This window comes from Aythya ferina, assembly GCF_964211825.1.
Source record: "Aythya ferina genome assembly, chromosome: 2".
In the NCBI taxonomy this organism is placed as follows: Eukaryota; Metazoa; Chordata; class Aves; order Anseriformes; family Anatidae; genus Aythya; species Aythya ferina.
In genome coordinates, this window is record NC_140297.1 from 102,709,321 (window position 1) to 102,737,138 (window position 27,818).

Genomic DNA, 27,818 nt, shown 5'->3' on the forward strand with positions numbered 1-27,818 from the left:
TTCCACCTTTTATTGCTGAGTGTGACACCACATGGTATGGAATATCCCTTTGATTGGTTTAGGTCAGCTGCCCTAGTGATGTTTCTCTCCTCACTTTTTTGCCCACCCCCTAGGAGGGTTAGAGAAAGGCCCAATGCTGTGCCACTGCTGCTCAGCAGTAGACACAACACTGGTGTGATAACACTGCTGTTCCAGCTACAAGTACAGAGTACGGCACTGAATGGGCTGCTGCCGGGAAAGTTAACATTCCAGCCAGACCCAGTACACCTTCTCTGCAGAGCTGCTCTCAATATATTCTCCTCCCAGACTGTATTTGTGCTTAAGATTGCCCTGACCCAGGTGCAGCATGTTGCACTCAGCCTTGTTGAACTTCAGATGTTTCATATGGTCCCACCTCTCAAGCCTGTCAAGGTCCCTCTGGTTGGTATTCCTTCCCTCCAGTGTGTCAACCACACCACACCACGCAGCTTGGTGTTGTCCAAAAACTTGGTGAGGGTGCTCTCAATCCCACATGCATTCCAATAATTGCATACCATTACTTGAAGAATTTTTCCAGACAAGAATACTGAAGAATTAAATCCTCTTACATACTAAAACAATTCTATGAGCCAAATGCTAAACCATTTGCAAACTGTCTTGGAAATTTAGGGGCCTTCAGACATAGTCTAAACTGAACAAATGTATAAATGCTTTATTCATTTTTATGGCTAAGCAATATAACAAACATCCATATCAGCTAAGTTAATAGTGAATATGTGAAATAAACCATGTACTTTATTCTGTTTTGTAAATGAACTTCTATACCCTCAGCAACCTGTTCAGGATGCAAATTTTGTATATACCCAGTTCACAAAAACACTTGTCTTTTTTCCTATCAATAAGGTGTGTTTCAGCTGAGAGAAATTACAGAAAAAAAAAAAAAGAAAAAAAAAGATTCCTAGGCCATGCATATATAAGAAAGTACATTTGATTATTATGAATATTAATGGCTTCTAAATGCAAATTTAATTAGCAAAAATAATAAAAAATAAAAACTAAACATGACCATCTCCATACACCTTGCAGAATAAAATAGAATATCAGCCTCATCTCAGTGTTCACTCTTGGTACAGCTTTGTCTCATATTTGTTAACATAAATATTTCAATATTTAATCACCGTTCCTGGTTGGGGAGCTCTCAGATTACATACATATTTGCAGTCAAAAAGGGAGCAGGCCATATATTTGCATACATTAAAATAAAATATTTGTGTAAGAACCATTCCTGAATTTGGTCATCAATATTGATATTGGATGAATTTTAAGTAGATTAGATGAAATAATCATAGTGAGTACATTTTCCAGGTTGAAGGTGAAAGTACTTTGTTTAGGCTCTTCTTGAGTTTCTTGGCACTTTGTCAATGATCATGGAAACCCTCTGAGGAACTTGTGGGTACCTGCTGTTGCCAGGTAAGGAGCCATTGGAGTAACTGTCCCTTTACTGTCATACTCTCAGACACAGAGCTCCAGAAGGAGGATGCAGTTCTGCAAGTCTCAGGCTGTAGGGAGTCCCTGGGGCTTCTCACTGGGGCATACAGTATCATACACTGCAGGGAGTGTGCAGTTATTGAGAGGCTATGTTTCCATGGGAGTTGTGGGAAGAGTTTACCACACTGCACAGCATCAGAGAGGATGAGAAAGAGATGAACCAGATCTTCTCTGAGACCCTGAAGTTTCAAGGACCCTAGCCTTCAACTGAGGTGGAGGAGCTGGAAGAATCTGTCCCTAAGAAACTGGAAAATGGAAACTCCCATGAAGGTGGTGAAGGCTGGAAGCTAGTGACTTCTCATACTAGGAGGCAGGCTTCTGCCCCATCTGATAACCTGCAGTTTCAAAACAGGTTCACTGCCCTTGCAGTTGATTAGAAGCTGGGAGTATTGTCAAATGGAATATCTCTACTGTCTGAGCCTGAGTCTCTCATTATCCACAGAAGGGAGCTGTAATAGCAGTAGGAGACCCCCTACTGTCGGGGCTGGGGCACCCATTTGCTGAGCTGAATTGTCAGAGGAAGGTTTGCAGCTTGCCTCAGGGATTTAGTGGAGATGCTGCCAATTCTCAACTGGCCCTCCAACTATTACACCCTGTTGCCCTTCTATGTACATACCAATGATTCTGACAAGGTCAATACACATATAGTCAAGTGCAACTGCACAGCTCTCAGGGCAATGGCATGGTAGTAGTATCCTCGATCTTGAGAAGGAAGGCCTGAGGAGGACTGGATGGATCCTACATGTAAGTAATTGTGCAGTTGGTTTCAGCAGCAGGATTTTGGTTTCTGTGACCACAAGTCCCTTTTTGAGGGTCAATAGATGCTTCAGAGAGACAAGGTTCACCTAACTAAGCTGGCCAACATGATAAGGAGAGCTTTAAAGAGAGGAGGAGATTGAACAAAGAAGTGATGAAATTCCGGGTGGAGCAAGGAAGCCAAGGGTCCAGGATAATAGGAACAGAGGGCACATAGCAATCAACAAAATAAGGCTGAATTAGAATCACTTCAACTGTAAGCATTTAAGGAAGGAATTGTCTGCAGAATAGCCTTATGAGGAAATTTATTGTACTGATTATAAGGAATCAGCACACTTGGATGAGTCTCTGACATGCTTCTGCACTAATACATGTAACATGGGGAAGAAACAGATGGAATTAGAAGCCTATGAACTCATAAGGGCTATGAACTCATTGGGACCAAAGAGGCATGGAAACATTTTAGGAAGACTCACATAACGAGTGCTGTGACTGATGCATACAGACTCTTTAGGAAGGACAGGCCAGGGTGTGCTGCCCTTTGCAGGAGAAAGCAACTGGAATACATGGAACTCTGTCTTGAGATGGGTCAGGAACCAACAGAGAGTTTATGCGTGAAGATTAACAGGCAGACCAATACAGATGCTATTGTAACAGGGATCTGCTATAGAAATTTTGATCAGGATCAGAAAGTAGATGAGGTCTTCTTCAAACAGAAGGAAGAAGCATCACATTCACAGGCCCTGGTCTTCATAGGGAACTTGAATTACAGCAGGGTACAAGCAATCCAGGAGGTTTCTAGAATGTATTGGGGACAGCTTCCTGGCACAGGTTATCAAGAAGCCAAAAAGGAATGGTGTTCTGCTAGATCTCTAACTTACAAAAAAGGAAGACCTGGTTATGCATATGAAATCTGAAGGCAGACATCATTGGTCTGATTATGAGATAGTGGAGTTCTGGATTGTGAGAAGGGGGAAGCAGGGCAAAAACACTAGGTCTCAGGAGACCTATATATATTCTCAGGAGAATATATTTTGGTCTGTTCAGGGATCTACTTGGAAGAATCCCATGGAGCCTAGGATCCAAGAGAAATGGTTGACATTCAATGATCCCCTTCTCCAAGCTCAAGAAAATGTCCATCCCAGGAAAAAGAAAAGCAAACAAAGGCAGCAGGAAGCCTGCAAGGTCTTTCAGGTTTTCCAGATTAACTATCTATGACAGTAGGTTAGAATCGTCTTTTTCCTGAACCTAGCTACTTTTAAAGATTTAAATTGTTCAAAAGTAAAACACTTTTTATTCCATCTTCAGCATGTATACAGATCTGAAGACACGAATTCTCAGAGTAATTCCTGACAGCAGAAGTCAAAGTTGAAGCCTTGGTTCCCATGGGAAGAAAAGAGTACATGTTCAAGACAACACTTACACAGCTGTATGAATACAAAACACTTCCAACACAATTCAGTAATTCTAATATTAGGCATTCTTTAAGTATCCTTTGATACAAAAATTATTTTTTGAATAATGTTAAAAAAAAAAAAAATCAGATTCAAGTGCTTCCCATATTTAGAAACAGAGACTGAATATAAACTTCTTTGGATGTATCTTTCTGTAACACCTTTTGTAATGCAACTTTGTCAATTTGTTTTTTTTTACTTGTTTGTTCTGTTTAGCAAACTATCAGTGATTAGACAAGAACAATAAACATGAACTCATATAAAAATGTCATGCATAAAATTCTTATTTGCTATATTATTACATGCAAGTGATATTTGAGATGGGGTTAATATGACTTAATTCTCAAACTACATTTCATTTTTGCTTAAAACAGAACATAATAATTATAGTTCCAACCAAGAATAATCTAAATGAACCAAGAATTAATCTAAATGAGTAATCTAAATGCAGCCATTTAGATGATTTTGAAATGTTCTCTAATCTCAATCAAGAGATTTACATTTCAGCTAATCCCTTGGAGAATATTGCTTGAAAGTCATAAAGGATGCATGTTAACTAAAATTCTCAACACTTGACAATCCATCAGTCATTTGGAGGATCAGAACTCTGATGTGCTAACATGCACATAGTTGCTTTTGCTACTATGCATAGAGAGGTGGAAGTTTTAATTCAGGGAATACACAAGTGAATATCCAATAATAGAAATCAAGTGATTTAGGAAAAGTATCTGAAAATGATTTCTTTTTTAAAAATAATCACATTTTGTTATGTTTCATTACTGAATGAGGGGAAACTGGAACTCTTGACCAAAAACACCAAAAGGTGTTTTTTTGTTTGCTTGCTTGCTTTAAAAGGAGTAGCATAGTTTTCTTGCAGGTGATTGGATTATGACAGAACAAAGGTTAAACAAATTAATAGATTAAAAAAAAAAAAAACTGTTAAAAAACTAAGTAAATAGCAAGGATTGTTTTAGGTACAGGGATTATAACAATCATTTCTCCTAATTTAATTTTAAATGTCAAAGGGTAGCTGGTTTGGAGCATTCTTAACCAAAAGATCTGAAGCACAACATGAGCTTTGATCCTGATTTTGCCTCAGCTTTATGGGAAAAAAAAAAAAAATCAAAACATTTGTTCAATAATTCCCAAGTGTGTTTAAAGGTTCAATATTAGGCATTTTGGTTTACATTTCAAAAGAAGGTATAACAGAATGCTGAGAACATTTTTTAAAAGACATTTGAAATCCAGTGCTTATTTTCGAATCGCCCAGTTTAAGATTTTTAATGATCTGAGGTGGGTTTACTGTTACTATTTCTGAAAGGGGCTGTAGGGAAAAGGGGGCTTTTTTTTTTTTCTTTTTTTCTTCTCCAAACATAATCTTCTTCCCAAAGTAAGGGTCATAGACTAATGACCCCCTTAGAGAGCTGAGACTAACTAATCCAAATCTTTCCAATCATCAAGATAAGAACAGATATGTCAGTTTATATGCCCATGAGTAGAAATACATATACCTGCTGTATTGTATGCATAAATAAGCTTCTATTCTCTGCAAAAAGGCTGAATGATTAAATCATTAATCATTTCTCTTAACCCTCAGAACAATGTAAATTTACCTATAATTTACCAGAGATAATTTAAAAATTTGGGATTTTTCCAGATAAACAGCATACAAGTTCAATTGTTGTCCAGACTATAATAGCCTACATCACTTTGCTTGTTGTTATCTATCACTGTGTATTCATTACCACTTGTTAATAAATTAATGGATTAGGATAAACCATGGTCCATTCTAATAAGCAAAGGAAGAAGAAAAACATTAATAAAAAATGCAGTGATTTGTCACAAGATGATGAATGTAAGCATGTAGAAAATCACCTGAAAAAAGTAAACAATGCAATGGGTAATCTCTCTCTTTCAAGTTTTATTTGCCATATAAAAGGTCACTGAAATAACACTTCTCTGTTTTCAACTGATTTCTAAGCTGACCTTCCATCCTGACTTTATACTGCTATATTAAGCCAAATTTATAGATGAATAAGGTGTCACAAGGTAACAGTAAATCAACAGCGGTCAGTATGACTAAAAGCAATCAAAGCAAGTTCAAACTATAATCAGTTTCATGAATTTCCTAGACTGTATTAGTGCAATGTGTTGCAGATCAGAACAGTGACTTAACATAAATTAGCCCTAAGTTATCAGATATCTAACAAGACTGTTAACTGATAGACAGGAAAAGAAAGTACTAAGTAAAATTATTTCTGTTTACAGTACATTTTTCAGTGTACCTGTTAACGAATCATACAAAGAATACATCAAAATTGACAGGAACAGTCAAAGCACTCTACAAAGTTATTTTAAGTCAGGAACTAAAGAAGATCATTTTTCTTACAGACACTGAGGATTGTTGACTATTCAGATTAACTGTTAAGTGATGTTGAGGTGATCTAATTGTAGAACTCTAAAAATATGTATTAAATTATGAGAATACTAAATATTGTGAAACACTAGAAATTGTAGTTGTTACTTTTCTGTAGGCAAAACAATCCACACCAACAACATATTTAATAAAAATGTCTGATTGAACATAACCTTAAATTTTCAGGAAAATGAAGATTGCATCAATGCTGCATGATGAATACTAGAGTATTATACTAACATTCCTTACAGTGCAGGTAATTTGCAGGTATTATACACCAGAATCCAAAAGTTGTCACATTTTGGTGGGGTGACCTTTCTGTCCTTAAACAACAGCATTTACTGAAAAGGACAGATTAAAGCAGTTTAAAGTTTACTTTCTCTTTGGAACCAAAAGATTAAGAGGTTTCCAGGAGCGCTGTTTTTAAAACTTTGTTTTTAAGGAATTTTAAACTGTTGTGGTGTTTAGACTTAAGACTAATGTGGCATAGAATATTGCCTCCACATGGCTCTCCTTTCAGAGTATGAACCTAAAATGTCCAACGTTAGTCACTTGGATCTATATAAGCAAGTACATGAAACAATTTCTATAGCTCAATGGTCTGCTGGAAAGTGCCTGTAGAAACAGGTCTACTGTTTTCAATACAGTTTATACGACAGTTCCTTTCCATTTTATCTGTGTCATACCTACAATAATACATTATTTCGGAATTATGAAGGGTAAAATATGAAGGGAAATACCCTTCATCTAAGGGTATTTCATACTGATGTTCCAATAGGCTTTAGGTACCGATTAGTGTAATTTTTGTCTCATATCCCACAAACTGAACTATAAATTTCCCTCATTAATTACCAACACACTAGACAGTCTAGAGTAAGAGTATTTTATGTACATCAGCTAGAAGATAATATTTTTAAACAACACAGAATTCACTTCCTATAGAGGCATTTGTAAGTATACAGTGCACACCAGTGGAACATAGCAGTATATGCATGCTTTCCACTATTCACAGTATAATGCAAAATTGCTTTGTAAATATCCCGTCTCATTTAACTTTTAAACCACCTGAAAAGGATGTCCTTCAGAAATGATAAAGGCAGCTATAAAATGCTGAGGAACACTAATAATGTGTGTACACAAGAATGTTTTATTGTTCATGTTATAAGATAAAATAAGAATTCTAAAAGCTGAAAGTTTAACAGTCTTGCAAACCATAATTCAGTGTTTACAAACATCTGGACAGCACACCAAGGATTTACACTGTTTTACAAGGAGCGCAAAGATCAAACTTAGTTATAATTTTTGTGCCTTTCAGATCATAAGGTTAGTTAATTGACATATAAGCTAACTTGTATGTAATAGAACTGGATAGCTCATTTCCAGGGCTGACTATGGACATTCAGTCAGCAACATCATTGACTGCAAAATTTGTATGTTGTCCAAAGAACTTAAAGATTCTTAAAGAATTAAAAAAAAAAAAAAAAAAAAAAAGTTTTTAAATAAATATTAATTTAAAAACAAATATATCTAAGGTCAATGGTTTCACAGACTTGATCTTTGCTTTTCTGAGGATTTTAATGCAAACAAAATAATGTATGTATAAAGTTACACTGAGCAAATGCTTCCTTCTTTTAGGAAAAAGAAAGTTTTTTGCAGTTCTAAATATGTTAATTGAGACATATGTGAAAACTATGGTAAATAAAATATTAAATAATTTACCATCCCATAAAGCTGTAAACTTTCCTAGAAGTAGAACTGAAGCCTCTTAACTAGACAGTACATAAAAACCATTTTCAGTAGCTAAGAAATATTAACACATAAATCTTTAAAATATGATCACATGGGCTGTGTATAGTTTAAAAAGCACATAAATGATTCTCTTCAAAAGCCCAAAATGTATCTAATCATCTCTGAGACTGACAGCATTGTTACGCCACAAGTTCGCAATAATTTGCAAGATAGCCAGGTAGCTCAATGCATTTTTCCTGCAATAAACAGAAATTGTAATGAAGAGGCACTCCACTCTTTTCTCTCCAAGAAAATATTTGGTGTACATAAATGTTAATTCACTAGTTCTCTAAAGAAATCTGAGATAATTTTCTCTAGCTAGCCGGCCACACAGGATAACTTTTAAGCCCCCTTTGTAGCAAGGAAGTAATCTCAAGAAGTGTAGTGAATTAGAAATTGGTTTGAAACTGTTATAAAGAAAGAATACTTGAAATTAAAGAAAGGCAGAGAAAGCTGAAAGAATGAGGACCTCTGTGTGTCTGTATAGAAGCAGACAAAATGGTGTGCTGCAAAAAGCACACACTAGACTGTAAATGAAGAAACTGTGCTGCCAAATATGAACCAAGGTTTGAATAAACTTCTCAGTGTAAATCTTAACTTCTTATTTTACTATTTAGTGGGAGAGTAGAATTTTTACAACAGAAAAAGAAACAAGCAATTTCAACACTAAATGCAATTTCATGTCAATCCATAAAAATTATCTAATTTATGAAGCCAGTTAGGCCAAGTTCAATGCTACAATCACACATAAAGCTATAGATAATGCTTGTAGTTACTGTAAAAATAAATTGCCACTTTACTACCTTTTTTAGCAACCTCAAGAAATTGAGAACTGATTTACAGTTTCCAAGTGATGCAAAATTGATCTATTAAAAAAAAAAAAAATGAAGAAGATGATGATTACCAAGACCATTGTGGTTTTCCATATTTAGTTTGTTTTGTTTTCAGATGAGTGGATCTTTCAACAGAATACAATTAGTTATTTGGAGTACTAATATTCTTGGCTGCTATGAAGCTTATAACATTGCACAAAATCTCATAGTTTTCTAAAAAGCTAGCTGAGTTATTGTTAAAAATGGTTTAATTTGCAGTGGCACTGACACTGAAAATCTAAACATTCTTTTCCACATTCCCAGTGGAGCTGTCAGGTGATCTACCAAAGGACATAACAGAATAAGTTATTCATGACTCTGAGGCCAAAAACTCTTGGTCAAGGACATGAAAATAATCCCAAAGCAATGATTAATGTTATAAATTTATAAATTAATTTGTGATTTAATATTGCATGTGTGTATATGAATCAGATTCCATGTTTATCTGCACTTTCCTTTATTTCCCTTCCAAATTACTCATTGTCAAGAACCTTGGATGGCTCTTCAATATCCACTTCTCATACAAATATCAATTCATATACAAATCTTGTTTGTTGGGGGTGTGTATATTTCAATAAAGGAAGAATTTTCACTTAAAATACAACAAGAACAAATATGATTTCATTGACATTTGTCACATTCATCCAGGCCAATGCTCTCCTGAAATTTAAAAACACGTATGTCTTGTAAATCTCAGAAGACAAATAGAATGCTCAAAATAACACCTGTTAGCAATTAAAGCAAGTCAGCATGTTCCCCAGATAAAAATCAGAAACATGCATGTATGTTTGTACATGCATATAAATAAAAACTGGAAGCTATCAATTTCCAAATTTTTCTCAGCAAGCTTTTACTCCTTGTTGTTCCATTCCCGCTGACAGTGCCATAAAACATGAAGACCACCATTCTTAAATAAGACTATTAATTAAATCTGGATTTACTTCTGTTGTGCAGAAGTATGACAAGCTAAAATCATACTTAATGAGCAAACAGAAAATAAAGAACTAAAATCTGATGGAACTCAAATATGACAGATGTTATTTTGTTGCTATGGATGCTCATCTACGAAAGAGCTTTCATTTACATGTGCACCACCTTGTAATTAGGACTTGGAATTTAATAAGCTGCTCGTGATCTTTCCCAGAATGTGAAAATAAAGTTAACTAATTTGCCTAGATTATTCTAAATCTGATATGTTAAATTTATAAGAAAATGTCAGTTCTATGCTGAAATTTGGTTATATAGATGTATGTACCCTGTTACATATATTTGGTTATATAGATGTATGTACCCTGAGCTTCCCACCCTTGACCACCACTTGTTCACTTAACTATGGTTTGTGATCTCCTTCCCACACCATTCTTTGTTCAAAACTCTCCTTATCATGCTAACCAGCTTGTTGAATAGCGGAGACAATACCTTGGCCCCACAGATGTCAAGCCCGGAGCCATATACGCATTCTCAATATAACATCCACAGTGCTGCTGGTGCCAATGTGGATGAGCAGCCAGGAATACTAGTCTAAGGACTGGACAAACCTTGGAAATCTCTCCACATGTCCTGGATCAAAGTCCACAGCAAGCAACATAACCCTCAAAATGTCAAGTGTGAGACACAGTTTCTGTCTCCACAGGAGGGACTCTCCCACTACTGCCAATTGCTGTTTCCTCCTCATATTAATGCATAGTTCAGGTTAAAGTTGGCTCTGCACCTGGGAAGGGAGATTCTTTTGCAACAATAGAGACAGAGAATGGAAAGACTGGGGAGTAGCTTCTCTGGAAATGTTCTTGGGTGTCCTGGTGGGCAGCAAACTTGATGTAAGCTAGCCATGTTCCCTGACAGCAAAGATGGATAAAAGCACCTTACGTGGTATTAGTAACAATTGTACTGGGTCTGTCTGGGATGGAGCTAACTTTCTCTGCAGCAGACCATACAGAGCTGTGCTCTGCACTTGTAGCTAGAAGAGTATCATACCAGTGTTTTGTCTACTGCTGAGCAATGTTGGCACCATATCAGGACTCCCTGTAACATCCCCAAAGCTGGCTGGCTCGGGGTGGGCAAGAGGTGAGAAAGGAACATCACCAGGGCAGCTGACCTAAACCAACCAAAGGGAAATTCCGTAACATATGATGCCACGTTCAGCAATAAAAGGTGGAAAAAGGAAGACAAGGGGAGGGGTGGGCTCTCGTGAAAAAGTCTTTCCTCCCAAACAATGGCTACGTGCATTGAGGCCCTGCTTCAAGAACGTTGTCAAGCATCACTTGCTGGTGCAATTTCTTTCCTCTGCACTTCCACATGACCTTTGCTTTTTAGTTGTTATTGTTTGTTTGTTTGTTTGTTTCCCCTTTTCCATTTTCCCTTTAGTTAAATTATTTAATAAATAATAATTTTCCCTTAATTATTTTTCATTTAATTAAATCATGTTTATTTCAACCCATGAGTTGTTTCTTTCCTTTTCTTCTTCCCCTCCTCTTATGAGGAGAGTGAGTGAGAGAGTAGTTGTGGTGGAACTCAGCCACCTAGCAAGGTAAAATCACCACAGTAACACAGGCTAGCTGAGTGCTCTCGGCACTTGTTAGACCACATGCAGAATACCGCAACCAGTTTGGGGTCCCTTGCACAGGAAAATGTGGATGAACTGAAGCATGCTCAGAAGAAGACCACACAGACAGTTACATACTGGAGCACTTGCCCTGTGATGAGAGGCCAAGGGAGCACAGTTTGTTCAGCCTGGAGAAGAGAGGACTTCGGTGTGCCTCTCCTCTCTTTGATAATACCGTTACTTACAGAGGGATTATCAAGGACATGAAGCCAGGTCAATTTGCATAGTGGTGCAAATTGGGAGAACACACAACAAGCATACATGTATACTGGAACATGAGATATTCTGATAATACCATCAGAAGCCAGAACCTTCTTCAGCATAAGAAAAGTCTACCAGTGGGACAGGCTGCCCAGAAAGGCTGTGCAGCCTCCAATCTTTGGAGACTCTCAAGACTTTACTGAACATAATCCCGAGCAGCCATCTCTGAGCATCTCAGAGATGATCCAACTCTGGATCAGAGACCTCCGTAGGATCCTTCCAGCTTGAATTATTCTATGATCCTGTGGTGAATACAGTTTTTTGTTGTTGTTGTTGTTGTTTTTAAATAAATAAAAAAAAAAAATAGTTGTTTATCATTTTCGTAAACCCTAAAAATCATTTTGTTCTTAGTTACACATAGAAAATCTGAAGTCTCTGTTTTGTTTCTTATTCCACATAACAACAATGTATTGCTAGCATACCTGGTTCAGACTTTCTAGCTTAGATTGTCTTAGTTCTTCATATTTCCATTTCCAAAGAGATAATTCATTTGCTGTCCTTTCCACTTCTTTTTCCAGAAATATGTTCATTCTGAAAGTGTTTTAAAAATCAGTATTACATTTTTTTGAAGACAACAAAAGACAAATTATATTTAATTTCTTTATATAAGTTCAGCTGTATTTTGCTGCCTTTTCCAACTGTATATTTGTGGGGTTTATTTTCTGTTTGCTTATTTATTTGTTTGTTTTTAATTACATACCTGCCTACTATCACCATATAATTATTCTAAGAGATTTACCAAAAATAATAGCAGAGAAGAATAAAGAAATCCAGTCATATAAAATTCAAATTTTAAATTAAATGCAACTTTGGGCTCAACTGAAGAAAATTGGGAAATAGACTTCAAATAGTGATCTAGATTGCATAACATATGGTTAGATAGCAAAAATCCTCAGAGAAAAGATACTGTACCACTTTTTTTGGCTACAGGTAAAAGATTATTTTAAGTACGCACATATGTGGAAATATATACAGTATGCACAGAGTAATGAACAGAAATCCACAGGATCTACTTTAGATGTAAAAAGAAATAGAAAAGTAAAAAAAAAAAAAAAAAAAAAAAAAAAAAGTTAAAATGTGTTACTTAGCTGTTTAAAAAATTTGGAAATTCAGATTGTTTAGCTCAGAGGGACTCATCTTCATTAAAGTGAAAATTTTAAGGATTTGCCTTTGGAGTGTTATTTGAGCATGCTTATTCTTACATTCAGGAAAATATTTAAGATACGTAATTCACAAAGAATGAATGATGATGGTTCCTTGGAGAAAGGTATTGCAGTACTGAAACACTGAAGTTTGATTTTGATTTTTACCTGTCTTCAAAACACCTACATTATTTTCAACCATTCAGTAGATAATGTAAGAAATATGAAGCAGCACAAGCACTATAGGTGTTCTTGTCCTTGAGACCAGTTAAAAACTCATTTCTGTGTCCACAGTAAAGACTATTAGCCAAGTTCCAAAGATAAGAATGAACTTCTCATAATTTATACATTTTAAACCTATTTGTAATTTATATCTATTTATAATTTATGCTTTCATAATTTAATTTAATATTTGTGTAGCATGTGTACATCATTTTGCAATAGTCTAGCAAAATAGAATTTGGACCACAACTAAAAATGAAAGAAAAAATAATTCTTAATTACAAATAAAATCTTTTAAATTATATTTCTAATAATTTTTAATGAAATACTGTCACAGTTTATAATCCCTGAATATTCAATTGGCTATAAACAGCAATGCAGGAATAAAATATGGAAGTCAGGACTCTGAAGAAATCTAAAATATGAAAAACAGTAAAGCCATAGAAGCACTATTATGTTGGGAGGTGAAAATTTTACATTATATACATAATACAAAACTAGAGGGATGCAGGGTGATGAGAAAAGAGAAAGATATTGAAATAGTGAAAAAAGAAAATTTGACTAGCAATAAAATAAATGTATGTCACAGGAATTATTTACAGGAATTAAACCATAGTATATTTGATGAGATATGTCTCTAGGGTATGTCTACGCAGCACACTGCAGGCCTGTGCAGAAGTATGAGAGTTAACGCTGAGTAATCTGGCTCAGGGCCTGGAAGCAATGTTAGCTATGCCAACGAAGCAATTCACTTGAATGAGCTATCTTCTTGTTGCCTCTGCAACTTCATATTCTTGAAGCAGAACCATCTAAATTGCTTATGGAGAGGTTAGTAAGGTAAGCAGAGGCATGTCCAAACAGTAGCTCTGCATGACTCCATGAGCTGGTTTGAGTTTGGAGAGAATGTAGCCGCAATTCTGGAGCACTGTGGGGAAAAAAAATTCTGAATGGTCCTGTGCAGAATGAGCAAGATCATACTGGCTGCTAAGATAACCTTTGACCTAGTGGTTTCAAGCTGTCTATAAACCAAGCTTGCTTTTGATGCAGCGCAGCAGTGTCCTTGGCTTACTTTTATTGAGAAAACTGATAAATAGTGAGGAAGATGTGAGAAAATATTTAAGCTAGAGCTATGCAAGATAAGTAACAATGCAAAGAGGGGTAAGAACACTTAGTGATTAGTAGCATCTGCAGGATCCGGGAAGTATGAAAATGAAGTATAAATCTTAGAGAAAATCTGGGAATCTGAAGATGGCAACTCATCAAAATCATCCCATTCCCATGAGAAGTGGAGACTAATTCTTTGTGAGCTGGCAGATGATAGCTTGCCCAACAAAAACTCATAGGGCGTCTCAGAGACTGTTGACTATGTTAATAATGTTCCTACTAACATTATTCTTAGGTACATATTGTGTGCATAGCCAAAAATAATTACTTCATACTTTCAAGTTGCATATATTCTGCTTACAGAACCTCTTTGTAAGCAGGAAACGCTGCCCAAGGTGACCTAGGGAGGAAGTTGTTACACCAGTGTCCACTATTATGTAAAAATCACTGCTATGTAAGCAGGTACTGCCTGAGGTAGGTGGACTTTGAAATCAAAGTCTATGAAAAGTTCCTCTTAAGCACAAGGCACTCCGATAACTGAGTACAACAAACATTAGATATTATTTCATTGGTACCACATTACTGGTAAGTATGATTTTGTGAGTAACTGTATATTCTTAACGCTTCTACATGGAGTGCGTCTTATGCAAATGACAAATAAGAAAAAGAAAACAAGAAAAACATACATAGTACTGTGAAATGTTTTCAAAACAGGGAAATATAGATTTTCAAAACCACTAACTAATACTTTTTTTTTTTTTTCTGAATTACTTAAGGCAATTAATAAAGCATAGAAATATCTAGGATAACATAATATGAGCTGCAAATGCAAAACATCACCATATCTACTTTAGAAAATGTCTTTAAAAACTTATTTTTAAATAAAGATTTCCCCAAGGAGAACCCCCAAGCACTTACTCTCTTTCCTTCTGTAAGATTTTCTGTAACTCAGCCAAATGCAAATGCAAGACAGAAACATGTATTAAACCATTCTCTGATGTCTGGGCTATATTGTCCAGACTTTTTTTTGGTTCCTCCAAATAAATACTGGCAATTCCACAAGGAAAGGAATCAGAATGCTTTAGAGTTGTTTTTTTATTTTGATTGCTTCTTAAAGAGTCTTTGATTATCTCCACATCCTAAGAAAAAAGAAAAACATGACATTTCAGAAAAACGTAAATGAGAAGTCTAAACATAACTTCTGCAAGGCCTACCAAGGCTCTTCCAAACACTTAAACCATGTAAGGGGGGAAAGGGAATAAGTAACATCTTGTATACTTGCATAGGATACAATTAGAATGTTCTCTAATGCAAAAAAGGTCATTCTGGTTGGAGTAATCACTGTCGTTTTGTGACATTTCACACTCTGTGAATGTGCAAGATGTTCCGTATGCAAGATATTTCTAATGTATCACTCCTAAACAAATAGGTTCCAGTTATCACTAGTTGGCTGTAACTATGGTGAAGACAGAAACCTAGAACTATTAAAACCAGAAACAGAATTTGTACATACAGATAATATATTGAGAAATTCCAGATAAGAACTCTTAGACTTCTAATAAAAATCATATTGAAGCAAGTGATGGACTTTAACAAGTTTTGTATAAGGACTAGTTACTTGCATAACATACCAATCTGTGTCCAATCCAGAAAGCAAAAGCACTATAATACCTGTTTAGAGGGTACATATTTTGCATGTAAACTGCAAGCAAAATTAAAAACAGGTAGAAAAATGACTAAAAAACAAAATACATTTCCATTAGGAAGACTGAACAGTTTTCTTCAGAAATATGCTTAAATTTTATAACCTCTAACCAATTGTGCTTAAAAGCTAATCACATTTTAGCATGGTACCAACAGTACTGTTTCATACCAGTCTGTTCTTTTGAGATTTTAATTGCTCTCCTTACCAAATAAAAATCTTGCTACCTTGAAGAGGAATTTGATTCACCTCTTCCCTCATTTCAGAAATTCCAAGAAAGGAGAACTATTTATTTATTTTTTTTTGGACATAACAGTACACAAAATGTGAAGAATTTAGAGGTAACCTGATACCTTATAACATGAAAGATAGAACAAGAGATTATTGGAGGCAACAGTTTGCCTCTTTTATGTTTAGCCACAGCTGAGGAGTATGAATAGTCTTCCATGTTTCTCATGACCAAATCACATGGTATTTTGGTGAAAATCCTTGAAAAATTCAATTCCTACACACATCCATAATTTCCTTCTTCTTAATGAGCTACAAAAATCCCCATTCTTTACCTTCTTTGCCACAGGAATGTTGTTGGTTTTGCTCAATTCTTTCACAGGTTCTTGTTCAGGAAATGTTAACTGGTTTAGGTCTTGTTTTATATGATATATTTCTGAGCAACTGCATTCTGTTTTCCAAGTAGTTACATTTTCTAAATTTTCCTTCTCATTTGCTAAATCTTGATTTAACTTTTTAAGCATGCTCATTTCTTTTACAACGTTGTCTAATTTTATTCTCAATTGCCTTGCTTCCTCTCGGGCTTTATTTCTTTCTGCTCTAACTTTGCTCCATTTCTCCCTCCAGTTAGCAGTACAATCTGACCACCAGCGCATGGTCTTCTCCATTTGTGCAGCTCTGGCTTTGACTTCTTCCAGTTCCCGAATTTTTACTGCTTCAAAGATTTCCAAATCGCTGCTGTAATTCATATGCATACATGTATAATTAGATGAATATGGATAGGAATGTTGAGATGGAAGATTTGAATTACACATATTGCCATCTGGTTGGCGAACTTCAGCTGATTTATAAGGCTGTCTTGGTTGGGTCCTAAAAACCTGCATCTCTTCCATTATTTTCTGAAAAGAGCCTATGTTCATGTTTTGATTCATAATATAATTTCACTCCTAAAAAAGACAAAGATAATATTTTAGCTTTGCTCAGTTAAATTATGTTTTATGAATAACCTCAAACAGTATTTTGTTTTACTGTTACACTGTTTACTGTATAATGATATAATCTTATTAAAAATACTGTTAGGCATTTAGCAGTATATTTCATTAAGAAATAGCTATGAAAATATATTTTATGTAACATTTTTGAGTACAGCATAAATAGACATACTTATTACTTGTTAGGAATTCCTAGAAATAACTAGGAATTGTTACCAAAGGAAATGTCATTTGATATGCTTTCAAAAATTTCTGAGACTAAAAAAAATTATGCAAATACCTTCTTCCTTCAAGATAAGATTAAATTGAATCAATATATGTTTTAAATGTCTAGTAAGATGAAAGGATTTAGCTATATCTACAGTCACAGATTCATTTGCCTTCTTTCTTAGACTATGGAACTTCATACTAAGCAAAACTTACCTAGTAATTTATCTACATAAGCAAAAAAAAAAAAAAAAAAAAAAACACCAATTTACATTTGGATACTCCTTGTTTCACAAGAAAAAGAAAATCAAGAATCTTTATGGTGTGCTTTATTTTGCTATCTACATTCCAGAAACTGTCCAGAAAGTGTATAAGTGTATTCATTTATTATTCTTGAAAGAATATCAATATCCTATCAGTAAATCTTGCTGCTCTCTTTCATTATTTATCCACTATTACTATTATTGATTCCCAGAGGAAAATCAACACCTCAGAAATTGCTTTCCTATCCCATTGCTAAAACAATGATGATATGGAAAAGTTGTAGTCACTTTTTTTTTTTTCTCCTCTTGGTTAAAACAAAACAAAACAAAACAACACAAAACAAAACATCTTGCTATATCAATAGAAGACTAAATTGTTTTTTAAAAAAATCTTATATTCCATTATATAATATATTATATATTATATTGTAATATATATTATATTATATATTATATATAATATTATATATAATGATATTATCTATTATATTGTTTAATATAAATAATGTTTATATGCTACATTGATTAGCATTAACACCTGTATTTGAAATGTAGAAAATAAATGCAGTAAACAAATCATTGAAGAGTGGATAGTTTTGACATTATGGTTCTTTCATGTTTCATTTCAGTTTCTGAATTTTCTGGTTCCATTTTCTCAGCTGTTATCAACTTTTCAGTACTTTCCAGGACATTTACTTGCCACTCATTAGAAGGTTCTGGAGAATTGTGGTAGATGACTGTAGAAAAGGAAAAACGTGGACAAATATACTCCAACTCCCTTTATTGTCACTCTCTGGTTAGCACCAGCAACCCACACAACAACACTACACAGCTGCATAACAGCCATTGCCAAAGCTTAATCAAGGTAGTCTTTTCCTTGTTTCCTGATCTCTTTCCAGAACTGTCATCTGAATAAACCCTACCCAAAACACAAAGATATCCCCACACATGATTTTCAAAGAGGCCCAGTAGAGCCAAAATAATTAAATGTTAAAATCTTACTGTAGTTTGTTACTTTAATTTTTGTTTGTGGTAATGCATTTTTTTTCCTAAAGTGTTGGAAAAAAGGTAGGAAAAAAAGGTAGGAAGGAAGGGAGGGAGGAAGAGAGAAAGGAAGGGAGGGAGGGAGGGAAGGAGGAAGGAAGAACAAAAAAGAAAACAAGAAAGCAGGAAAGCAAGAAAGCAAGAAAGAAAGGAAGGAAGAAAAGAGAGAGAGAGAGAAAGAGAGAAAAATTTATTTAAAATGAAGGTCATTTTTTATTTTTTAGTAGTGAAAAAACTCACATTTTTTGATTCTGTCCAAGAACAATAGTATTTGCGGAGACATTCACTACTATGTTGATAATCAGTATTTTTGTTTTGTTTTGTTTTTGTTTTAAAGGATATTGCTAGTGGCTTTATATATTCACTGGAAGAAGGAACAACTTGTAAAGTGTACAGTTTACAAATATTTACATATCTGAAAAGTTGGAGAATAAACAAAACAAAACAAAACAAAAAAAAAAAAAAAAAAAGAGAGAGGATGGAAATCTTTTAAATCATTTGCTTTGGCTGAAACTTCAGAAGTCCTGAGAAGAGAACTAGACCTTTAAGAATCAGAACAGCCTGTTGCTGTGGTTTCATTATTGGTTTAAGGCAATCTAACTGCAAACTGCTGCCATACCATTGGCCTCATCCACTGACCATGAATTCTTGGCCATCCTCCACTGTGTTGGCTGAAATCAGATCAGGTTCATCAGATCAGACTTACCAGTCCAAGTTGAAGCTGCTAATTTTTGAAGTTGACTTGTAGCTTAACTACCACAGCTGAGTAGCTCCAAGACTTCAAAGAGTTTTGTGAAACATCGAAATGTGCCAGCACATTTCATCCTGGATAGCTGATCCTAACTTTGTACCTAAATGTCCAATAAATTAAGAGTCAAAATAAATGACTCTTCCTTCAGAAAATATTAGTGGTGACTTAGTCTGAGATGGTAAGGAATACTAGGTATTCATATTTGTCTTAACTTCCCTGTGTGTTTTTCAGAAAACCTAACCAAAACTGATTTTTAGAAATCCCCTGTAAGACTGTAGGAGGTAGAACAGTGTCTTAGCTTTTTATTTATTTATTTATTATTAAAAGAAATATATGTCAACATAATTCATTTCAGTGGCTGGCTGATGTCAGATAAAAACACAGATATTTTGAGTACTGTGTTCAGCTCTGGGGCCCACAGCACAAGAAGGACATAGACCTATTAGCATGAGTACAGAGGAGGGCCATAAGAACGATCAAAGAACTGGAACAACTCTCCTATAAAGACAGGCTGAGAAGGTTGAGATTGTTCAGCTTGGAGTAGAGAAGGCTACTGAGAGACATTATAGTGGCCTTCCACCTAAAGGGGGCCTACGGGAAAGCTCGGGAGGGACTGTGTCAGGTAGTGCAGTGGGTATACAAAGGGTAATGGCTTTAAACAAACAAACAAAAAAATAGATTAGATATTAGGAAGAAATTCCTTTCTGTGCAGGTGGTGAGGCATTGAAACACGTTGCCCAGAGAAGCTCTGGATGACCCATTTTTGGAAGTGTTCAAGGCCAAGTTGGATGCGGCTATGGGCAACCTGGTCTAGAGCTACAGATTATACAGGTCTACAGATAATAATCTACAGATTATATAGGTCAATAGCACAAACAATACAAAAGATGAAATTAGAATCCACACTGAATACAGCTTTCAGCATGGCTAATTTCTAGGGGAGAAATAAATAAAAGACAGAAAAATATTTAGCCCTGTTACCCCATTATAAACAAGAGAAATGTACATATATTGTTGACTTTATAAAGATGTTGTGCTTATACTGGTTAAAAATGACTGTTTAATTGATATCTGACCATGCTATCTGACCAGCTCTTACACTGCTGCAGTAGACAGAAGATCAGTGATTAGGACAGAAAACCTTGACTTTGGTCTCCCTTTTGACAGAGGGAAGTCAGCAAATCATTAATACTTGCATATATTTTCCCATTTGTAAAATGAGGATAATTTACTGCTTGAAACAAACATTGAGAAGCTTTGCCCATTTTTACATTACATATTGTTATTGCTAGATGTCCATATGTTTTTCCTTTTCAAGTAGAATGACAGCACTGAAGGACCTACACCAAAATTCTGGAACCTGTGGAAATATTCTAGTGGAAATATGACTGAAATATTTTGATGTTTCACTATATAGAAACATATAAACTTTCTTTGGTCAGGTAGCCTGTTTTCACCCTCTTATATGTACTAAATTATATGTACTCTTTAATATCTTCATCGATGATCTGGACGAGGGCATCGAGTGCACCCTCAGTAAGTTCGCAGATGACACCAAGTTAGGTGCGTGTGTCGATCTGCTTGAGGGTAGGAAAGCTCTGCAGGAGGATCTGGATAGGCTGCACCGATGGGCTGAGGTCAACTGCATGAAGTTCAACAAGGCCAAGTGCCGGGTCCTGCACCTGGGGCGCAATAACCCCAAGCAGAGCTACAGGCTGGGAGAGGAATGGTTGGAGACCTGCCAGGCAGAGAAGGACCTGGGAGTGATGGTGGATAGTCGGCTGAATATGAGCCAGCAGTGTGCTCAGGTGGCCAAGAAGGCCAACAGCATCCTGGCTTGTATCAGGAACGGTGTGACCAGCAGGGCTAGGGAGGTGATCATCCCCCTGTACTCAGCTCTGGTGAGGCCGCACCTCGAGTACTGTGTTCAGTTTTGGGCCTCTCGCTACAAGAAGGACATGGAGGTGCTTGAGCGGGTGCAGAGAAGGGCGACAAAGCTGGTGAGGGGCCTGGAGAACAAGTCCTACGAGGAGCGGCTGAGAGAGCTGGGCTTGTTCAGCCTGGAGAAGAGGAGGCTCAGGGGCGACCTTATCGCTCTTTATAGGTACCTCAAGGGAGGCTGTAGCGAGGTGGGGGTTGGCCTGTTCTCCCACGTGCCTGGTGACAGGACGAGGGGGAATGGGCTTAAGTTGAGCCAGGGGAGTTTTAGGTTAGATGTTAGGAAGAACTTCTTCACTGAAAGGGTTGTGAGGCACTGGAACAGGCTGCCCAGGGAAGTGGTGGAGTCACCATTCCTGGAGGTCTTTAAAAGACGTTTAGATGTAGAGCTTAGGGAAATGGTTTAGTGGGACTGTTAGCGTTAGGTCAGAGGTTGGACTCGATGACCTTGAGGTCTCTTCCAACCTAGAAAATTCTGTGATTCTGTAAATAATAATAATAATAATAATAATAATAGTAATAATAAATTAGTAGCTTTCATTGCTTGGGGTCAGATTGCCTTGTTCTGTCTCATTTGTACACAATACAGACAATCAAATATTATCACTGAAACACAGAGGAAGACGTAAAGCCAAATTCTCAAAAATAAAAGAACAAAAAGTAACTAGAGGCCATGATTCACTAAAGACTTTTCAGATCTCATTTCATCTATTGGATTTCTCTCATGTAATTTAACTTACAAATTTTATCACTTAATAAAAACAAAACAGGTGTACAGAAGTGCAACACTTATTTGAAGACTTTTAGATATATTTTTGGTTTAGATATATTTTGGGATTAATGAGCAAGGTGCAGTGCCCTATAATTTAACACTACATTTAACACAGTAGAGAACAAGAGTATTTAGAATGTGGGAAGGGCAGTTCATGACTCAGTGTAATTTTATTAATTGTAATCAGGAAAAATGAATCTCACTACCATATTTACTTTGTTAAATTTCCGTTATATTTTATACTGAAGCATCCATAGGTCTTCTGGATGCATGCCTGCTCTCAAAGTAAAAGGGTGTTTTTCCATTGACCTTAATGGAAGTAGGATTTTCTGCTTTGCATAATTGCTGTACTTCCATAACCAGTATTAGTCAGCTCCTGAAAAGTCAGCCCCTCCATTCTCACACATTCTCAGTCTTACACTTTCTTTTGACTAGTTATTTTTTCCTGTTAATGAAGTAATCAGATCAAACAGATGCAACATTTCCATCTAGTAATTTGTCAGCTTTATCAGTGCCCTCACATATTTTCACAAGAGGCTGCATGAAACAGTGTTTCCACAAAACACATGGTAGAGGTGGAAGGAAAGTAGGACTGTCCCTTTTGACAGCATCATAGAATTGCATTCAATCTATATAGATCACAGAATTATAGAAGCAATATCAATAAAAGATAAGCAAGAAATTGTGATGCAACTGACAAAAAAAAAACAAAAACACTAGATAAGCTATACCATATTACATTTAAAACACAGTGCTTGGTTTTTATTTTGGAAAACAAAACAAAACAAAACAAACAAGCAAACAAAAAAAAAACATAAGCTAAAGTGAGCGTTTGGCTGTCAGCTTCCTTTTGTGGGAAACCACTAATGTGTATTGCACAGATCCATTGAGGTAACTCTAACTAGGAGCATCAACCTCTAAGAACATGGGGGATGAAAGCAGATGAACTACCCTTTAAAATGCCATGTGGCATTTCCAAACTTTTTTTTTTTTTTTTAAATGTAATGTTTATTTTCTTCAGATATTTTTCACAAACATTTTCATTTAATCTGAAGAATAATAGCTTTCTGTGAGTGTTGAAACAAAATATTAATAGTAGCAAGGATGGATATTCTTATGCAGCTAGTTTAATATCCATGCTTGACTGTTGTAAACCAACTCTGATAAAAATAGCAATGGGAATTCAATTTCAGCTATGAAAACTAAGACTTGAGCTTGTATCTATTTTAACAGAAATAGACTGAATATGAATCCTGAAAGGAAGCAAAGGTTTAAAATTAAAATCTTTTGATTTTTAGCAAAGTGCCTGAAGCGATCAGGATCTCATGATTCCAGATGGATGATTAGGATGGGCTTTTTTATGTCAATGGGATCTTTCATGTTACTAAACAAAACTGCACTGACGAAATAAAAAGCAAAATGTTTAATTTAAGACAGTCATAATCCCCTGGTTGACAATGAATCCTTAGTCATCCTTTTAGCTATCATGATACTTTCAAAATTCCCTTCTCTGGTATATGACTGCTTCATAGAAAAATAATTCACAGTAAAACATTTCACATCTACGTTGAATTTTGGTTATATTTTATAGGTGACAGTTTTCAATCTGTTCCAGGGACAATCAAGAAAAATGTCTAAGGTGTATCTGAAAGATAATAAAGATAAGAAAGCATTCATTTTGTTACAGATGCAGACCTCTAAGCATCAGAAATTTGCTGAGTCTGATAATGGAGAAGAAAAAAAAATGCTGTCTGCAGCTAGTTTGAAAGTTTCCAGCTTGAGTTTGCAGCAGTAGACAAGCTAGCTCAGCATATGGAACATGATGAACGTAATTTACTTAATAAAAGATAATTAGATGGAAAGATAAGATGAAGTTAGGGAAGTAGATGAAAGTGGGGATTTTCTGTCCTGTGAAATCTTATGGTAGTTCCACCTGTTTAACAATTCAGGGATAAGATGTAACACAGAGTCCCTTTTAGAGTAGTTTTCTTAACTAAATAATCTAATGTATGTAATGTATAGGAATCAACATTCATGTTATCATGTGAGTGGGGTGAGGACAGCATAAGGGAGTTAGAGAAACAGATCTGATGGTTATAAGAGGAAAGAAGAAACATACAGATAATTGGCAAACAAAACAAGGAATCTATCTACACCATATTTTATTATATTACAACCTTTGCTTATTTATGATCATAAACAATTGTAACAAAAAAGAACAGCTCTAGATTTATTATCCCAGGTTACTATTATGGGCAAAGAGAAAAGTAATAAACCTGGTGATACAGTTGGCAAAATCACCAGAAGTGAAAAGAATTATTACACTTCCCTTGTTTTAATTCATGCTCATTGAAATCAGCTTTTCCAGTAAGTTCACTATCAGAGGATAGCATTTCAACATCCCTCTGCATCCCATACTGCATGACTTAACCTGTAGTTACATCTCTCTTATGCCTTCATAGGCTTCAGCCAAACTTCTTTTTAAAGGGATCCCATATCTTAACAGAAAGTATCTAGTTCAGATGAAGCCAGTTAATTTTCTTTTGTCTAATCTATTAAAAATAATTAAAAATATATATATAAAAAAAAGTCAAAACTACATGTGTTTTTTTGTAAGTGCTACTGGAAAGTCAGAACTTCACATGATATTGCTACAGCTGTTTAAAAACAATAAGAACAAAAGTAATTTTCATTTACTCCAGGTGCTACAAAAATGTGTGAACTTATATCCATGGGGGGAAAAAATAAAGAAATAGATTTTTGTAAAAATCAGTCATAGCTTGGGAGTGTGATCATATTTGGGGCTTTTAGGTTGTTTGAGTTAGTTCTTTGGTTTAGCATTTTGTTTCCACTACAATGGAAAAAAGGCTTGGAGGAGGTGGGTGGGAAAAACAGGGAAGAACACTGACTGTCCTTCCCTGAAAACTTTGCTCTATATGCAGGGCTGCCAACAATGGAGACATTAATTCATAAAAGGGGAATGTACATCGCCAGGTAACAAGTGACAGGACAAACAGAGAGTGTAAAGTGAGTTGGGACACCCATCTGCCTATCTCTCTGCTGACAGCGGTGTGGATCACAGACAGGAGTGCACAGTGAGTGGGGAATTATAGAGAGAAAGCTGCAACTATATCAGTAAAGACTAGCACAATTTTACAGCAGAGATTGGTGGCTCAGAGCAAAACTGAGTTTAGAGATGTGGAAATGGCTTTGAAGCATAGAGTCACTCATGCCTATGCAGATATTTATGCTGTGTGGGATTGTTCAACCCCATGGCTAGAGAGTAGGGTAAAAGGAGAGAGAGAGAAGTAAGTGGTAGACATGTATGGGAAAGTAAACATACCAGAATTATTTACAATATAGCTAAATCTAAGAATATGTGTCTACCCACAAAAAAGCCTGCAAATCTTGAGGCACATTGGAGTCAGGTGGCTCGTCCTTTGTCTCAAATAAATGTAGCACAAAATCCTTAGGGCAGAACAAGTAACTGGTTACAGGAATGACTAGGACACACTTGGTTTTACAATTTCCATTCTATTCACAACTTACAAATCTCTCTGTCTGTCGAAGTTCATCTCCATTTTACAAGTGGCCCCAAATATCTGGACATACGTAACTGGTCACTCCTGAGATCCTGCTCAGGTTTTGGCTGAACACACAGCTCATGCTAGGGACTAGGAACCAGAAACATTAGCTCAAGAGCAAGAGCAACAAGTGCAGAGTACAGGAAGAGGTAACATCCACTCTGCAGCTGTTCTCACCTGCAATGAGCTGTTCCCTGAAGTCATCATTTCCTGGGGTCTTTGCAGATTTACTGCCTAGCAATTTCTTCAAAATCCACTAGCTTGTGGAAACAGTATAGACCAAATTCCAATCTAAAAAGTATAAATATGTCAGCATGCCAAAAAGCTTTTGAACCAGATCCAGGAGCAACCAGACTGCTGAGGCTTTTTTGCTTCCTGGTGTATTACAGGGGACATCCAAACTGTGACAGAGGAGGAAGAATGTGCACTTGCACCATCGTCTTGGTAACTATTTTGTTCACAGGTGCACTAATAAGGAATTAGAACTTGTGGGTTACAGAGTTCATGACTTAATGAAGTACTGAATTAGTAAATTCTAAACTAGTCTATACAAAGAGAATTGAAGTCTTATTTTTATTTGGTGTTTTTGTATTGTTTTTACTGATAATGAGCATAGAAGGTAAAGTTTAATATTTTAGTACAGAGTACATTTGTCCTGTAAATTTGGGAGACCTAAATGGACAGTGCCAATGTATGCACATTGACATAGTTCCACAACCTGGTTCTACAGTGCAATGTATGCACATTCTCATAGTTCCTCAACCTGGGTCTGGATCATGATCTCTATTAGAAAGTTAAGAAAAGTGTTATTTTAGAAATGAAAATTAAAAGATGTCAATTCCAAGATTTTTGAGTGCACAGCCGAGGATCATCGTGCTTATTTTTTTCCAGAGCTATAAAAATTAAACCATTTTTAAGCAGTTGATGTTGGCTCCAAACATTATATTCTCTCCATGTGTTGTAACTAAAAATCAGCCAAAAAAAAATGTCCTGAAATAAAGATAAACGATGCAAATCATTTACTTCCTGTCATAACTTATCTGCTCATCATTTTTCCTGTTTACACTTCTCTAGCCACATTCCTTTTATTATCAAACCTTTGATGCAAATCTTAAAAATCCTCTTACATGTCTGATAACTAAAAACAATTATGCTGCGAAAACCATGAAATATAAAGTTACGTTTCTAGTGTCATAAAAAAGAACTGTTTTAATGGTTTTGATTTTTTTGTTATTGTTACTGTTATTTGTTTTGTGATTATAAAATCACAAGTAAGTGTATGAAAGAAACAATTTTTTCCACTATATCAGTTTGGAAAGTTTGGTTTGTTCAGTACGTCTTTGGGATCAAATGAAATCACAGCCGCAATTAATCAATGTCTTGACACACAAAAAAAAGTTATGCAATCTCATCTTCCATCACCTACGCTCCACTTGAGCTTCTGAAATATAACTGATAATGTAAGGACAAAAACTTAATTCTAAAGTTCCTAAAAAAATAAAACAAACCCAAAGTAATTAAACTGCCTTAGAGAGCAAGAGTAAACATAGAAATGCTAGAAGTTTTACACATTTTGTACAGATCTGGTCAAATATAAAATAGTGGTAAAACTGAATATCACTTTTTTGCTCATTGTTTCTTTATGGTATAAACACCTTTGCCTTTAAATTTAATTAATTAATTAATAATCCCACTAGAGGATTAATATATATATATATATAAAATACAGTAATAATAATAATACAGTAATACTACAACGGAGTATGACCAAACGTAAGTAAGTACTTGTTAGTAGAATACAGAATCTGTGCAAAGAGTCAGATCCCAATTCTGTGTTGATCACCACCAGATGATGGGAGGGAACAATAAGGCAGAGAGAAGGTATATAAATGAGACCTAAGTTTCCATTTGGTGCACTATTGAAAAATATCAAAACAAAGTTTGTTAACTACCTAAGTAGCCAAAACATTTCAATACAAGAAAGTAACTTCAGGAACATTTCTGTAGAAAAAAAAATGCATTTTTCTAGGGTATAAAATGCCGTGACAAAGTGAGCTATACATGGACTGACAATGTAATAGCACATTTTCTGTGGTTCTTCAGAAACACTTTGTCACAGCATTTTATATCTTATATATCCTTATACTCCCAGGAGAAAAGGTAAAGGATGAGCATTAAAGATACTGACTGAAA

General features: G+C 35.6%; 1 protein-coding gene across 13 annotated transcripts in view; it reads right to left on the reverse strand.

Moving 5' to 3' along the window:
• Positions 1 to 27,818, reverse strand: part of CCDC102B (coiled-coil domain containing 102B) — a 172,995-nt gene that overhangs the window by 131,285 nt on the left and 13,892 nt on the right. For all 13 annotated transcript variants that reach the window (XM_084511403.1, XM_084511393.1, XM_084511404.1 and 10 more), the window contains 3 exons: positions 16,410 to 17,021; positions 15,063 to 15,283; positions 12,099 to 12,207 (listed from right to left, as the gene is read on the reverse strand). In XM_084511403.1, the coding sequence (XP_084367529.1) occupies positions 12,099 to 12,207; positions 15,063 to 15,283; positions 16,410 to 17,006 (927 nt within the window). In that variant the 5' untranslated portion in view covers positions 17,007 to 17,021. The remainder of the gene's footprint in view (positions 1 to 12,098; positions 12,208 to 15,062; positions 15,284 to 16,409; positions 17,022 to 27,818) is intronic.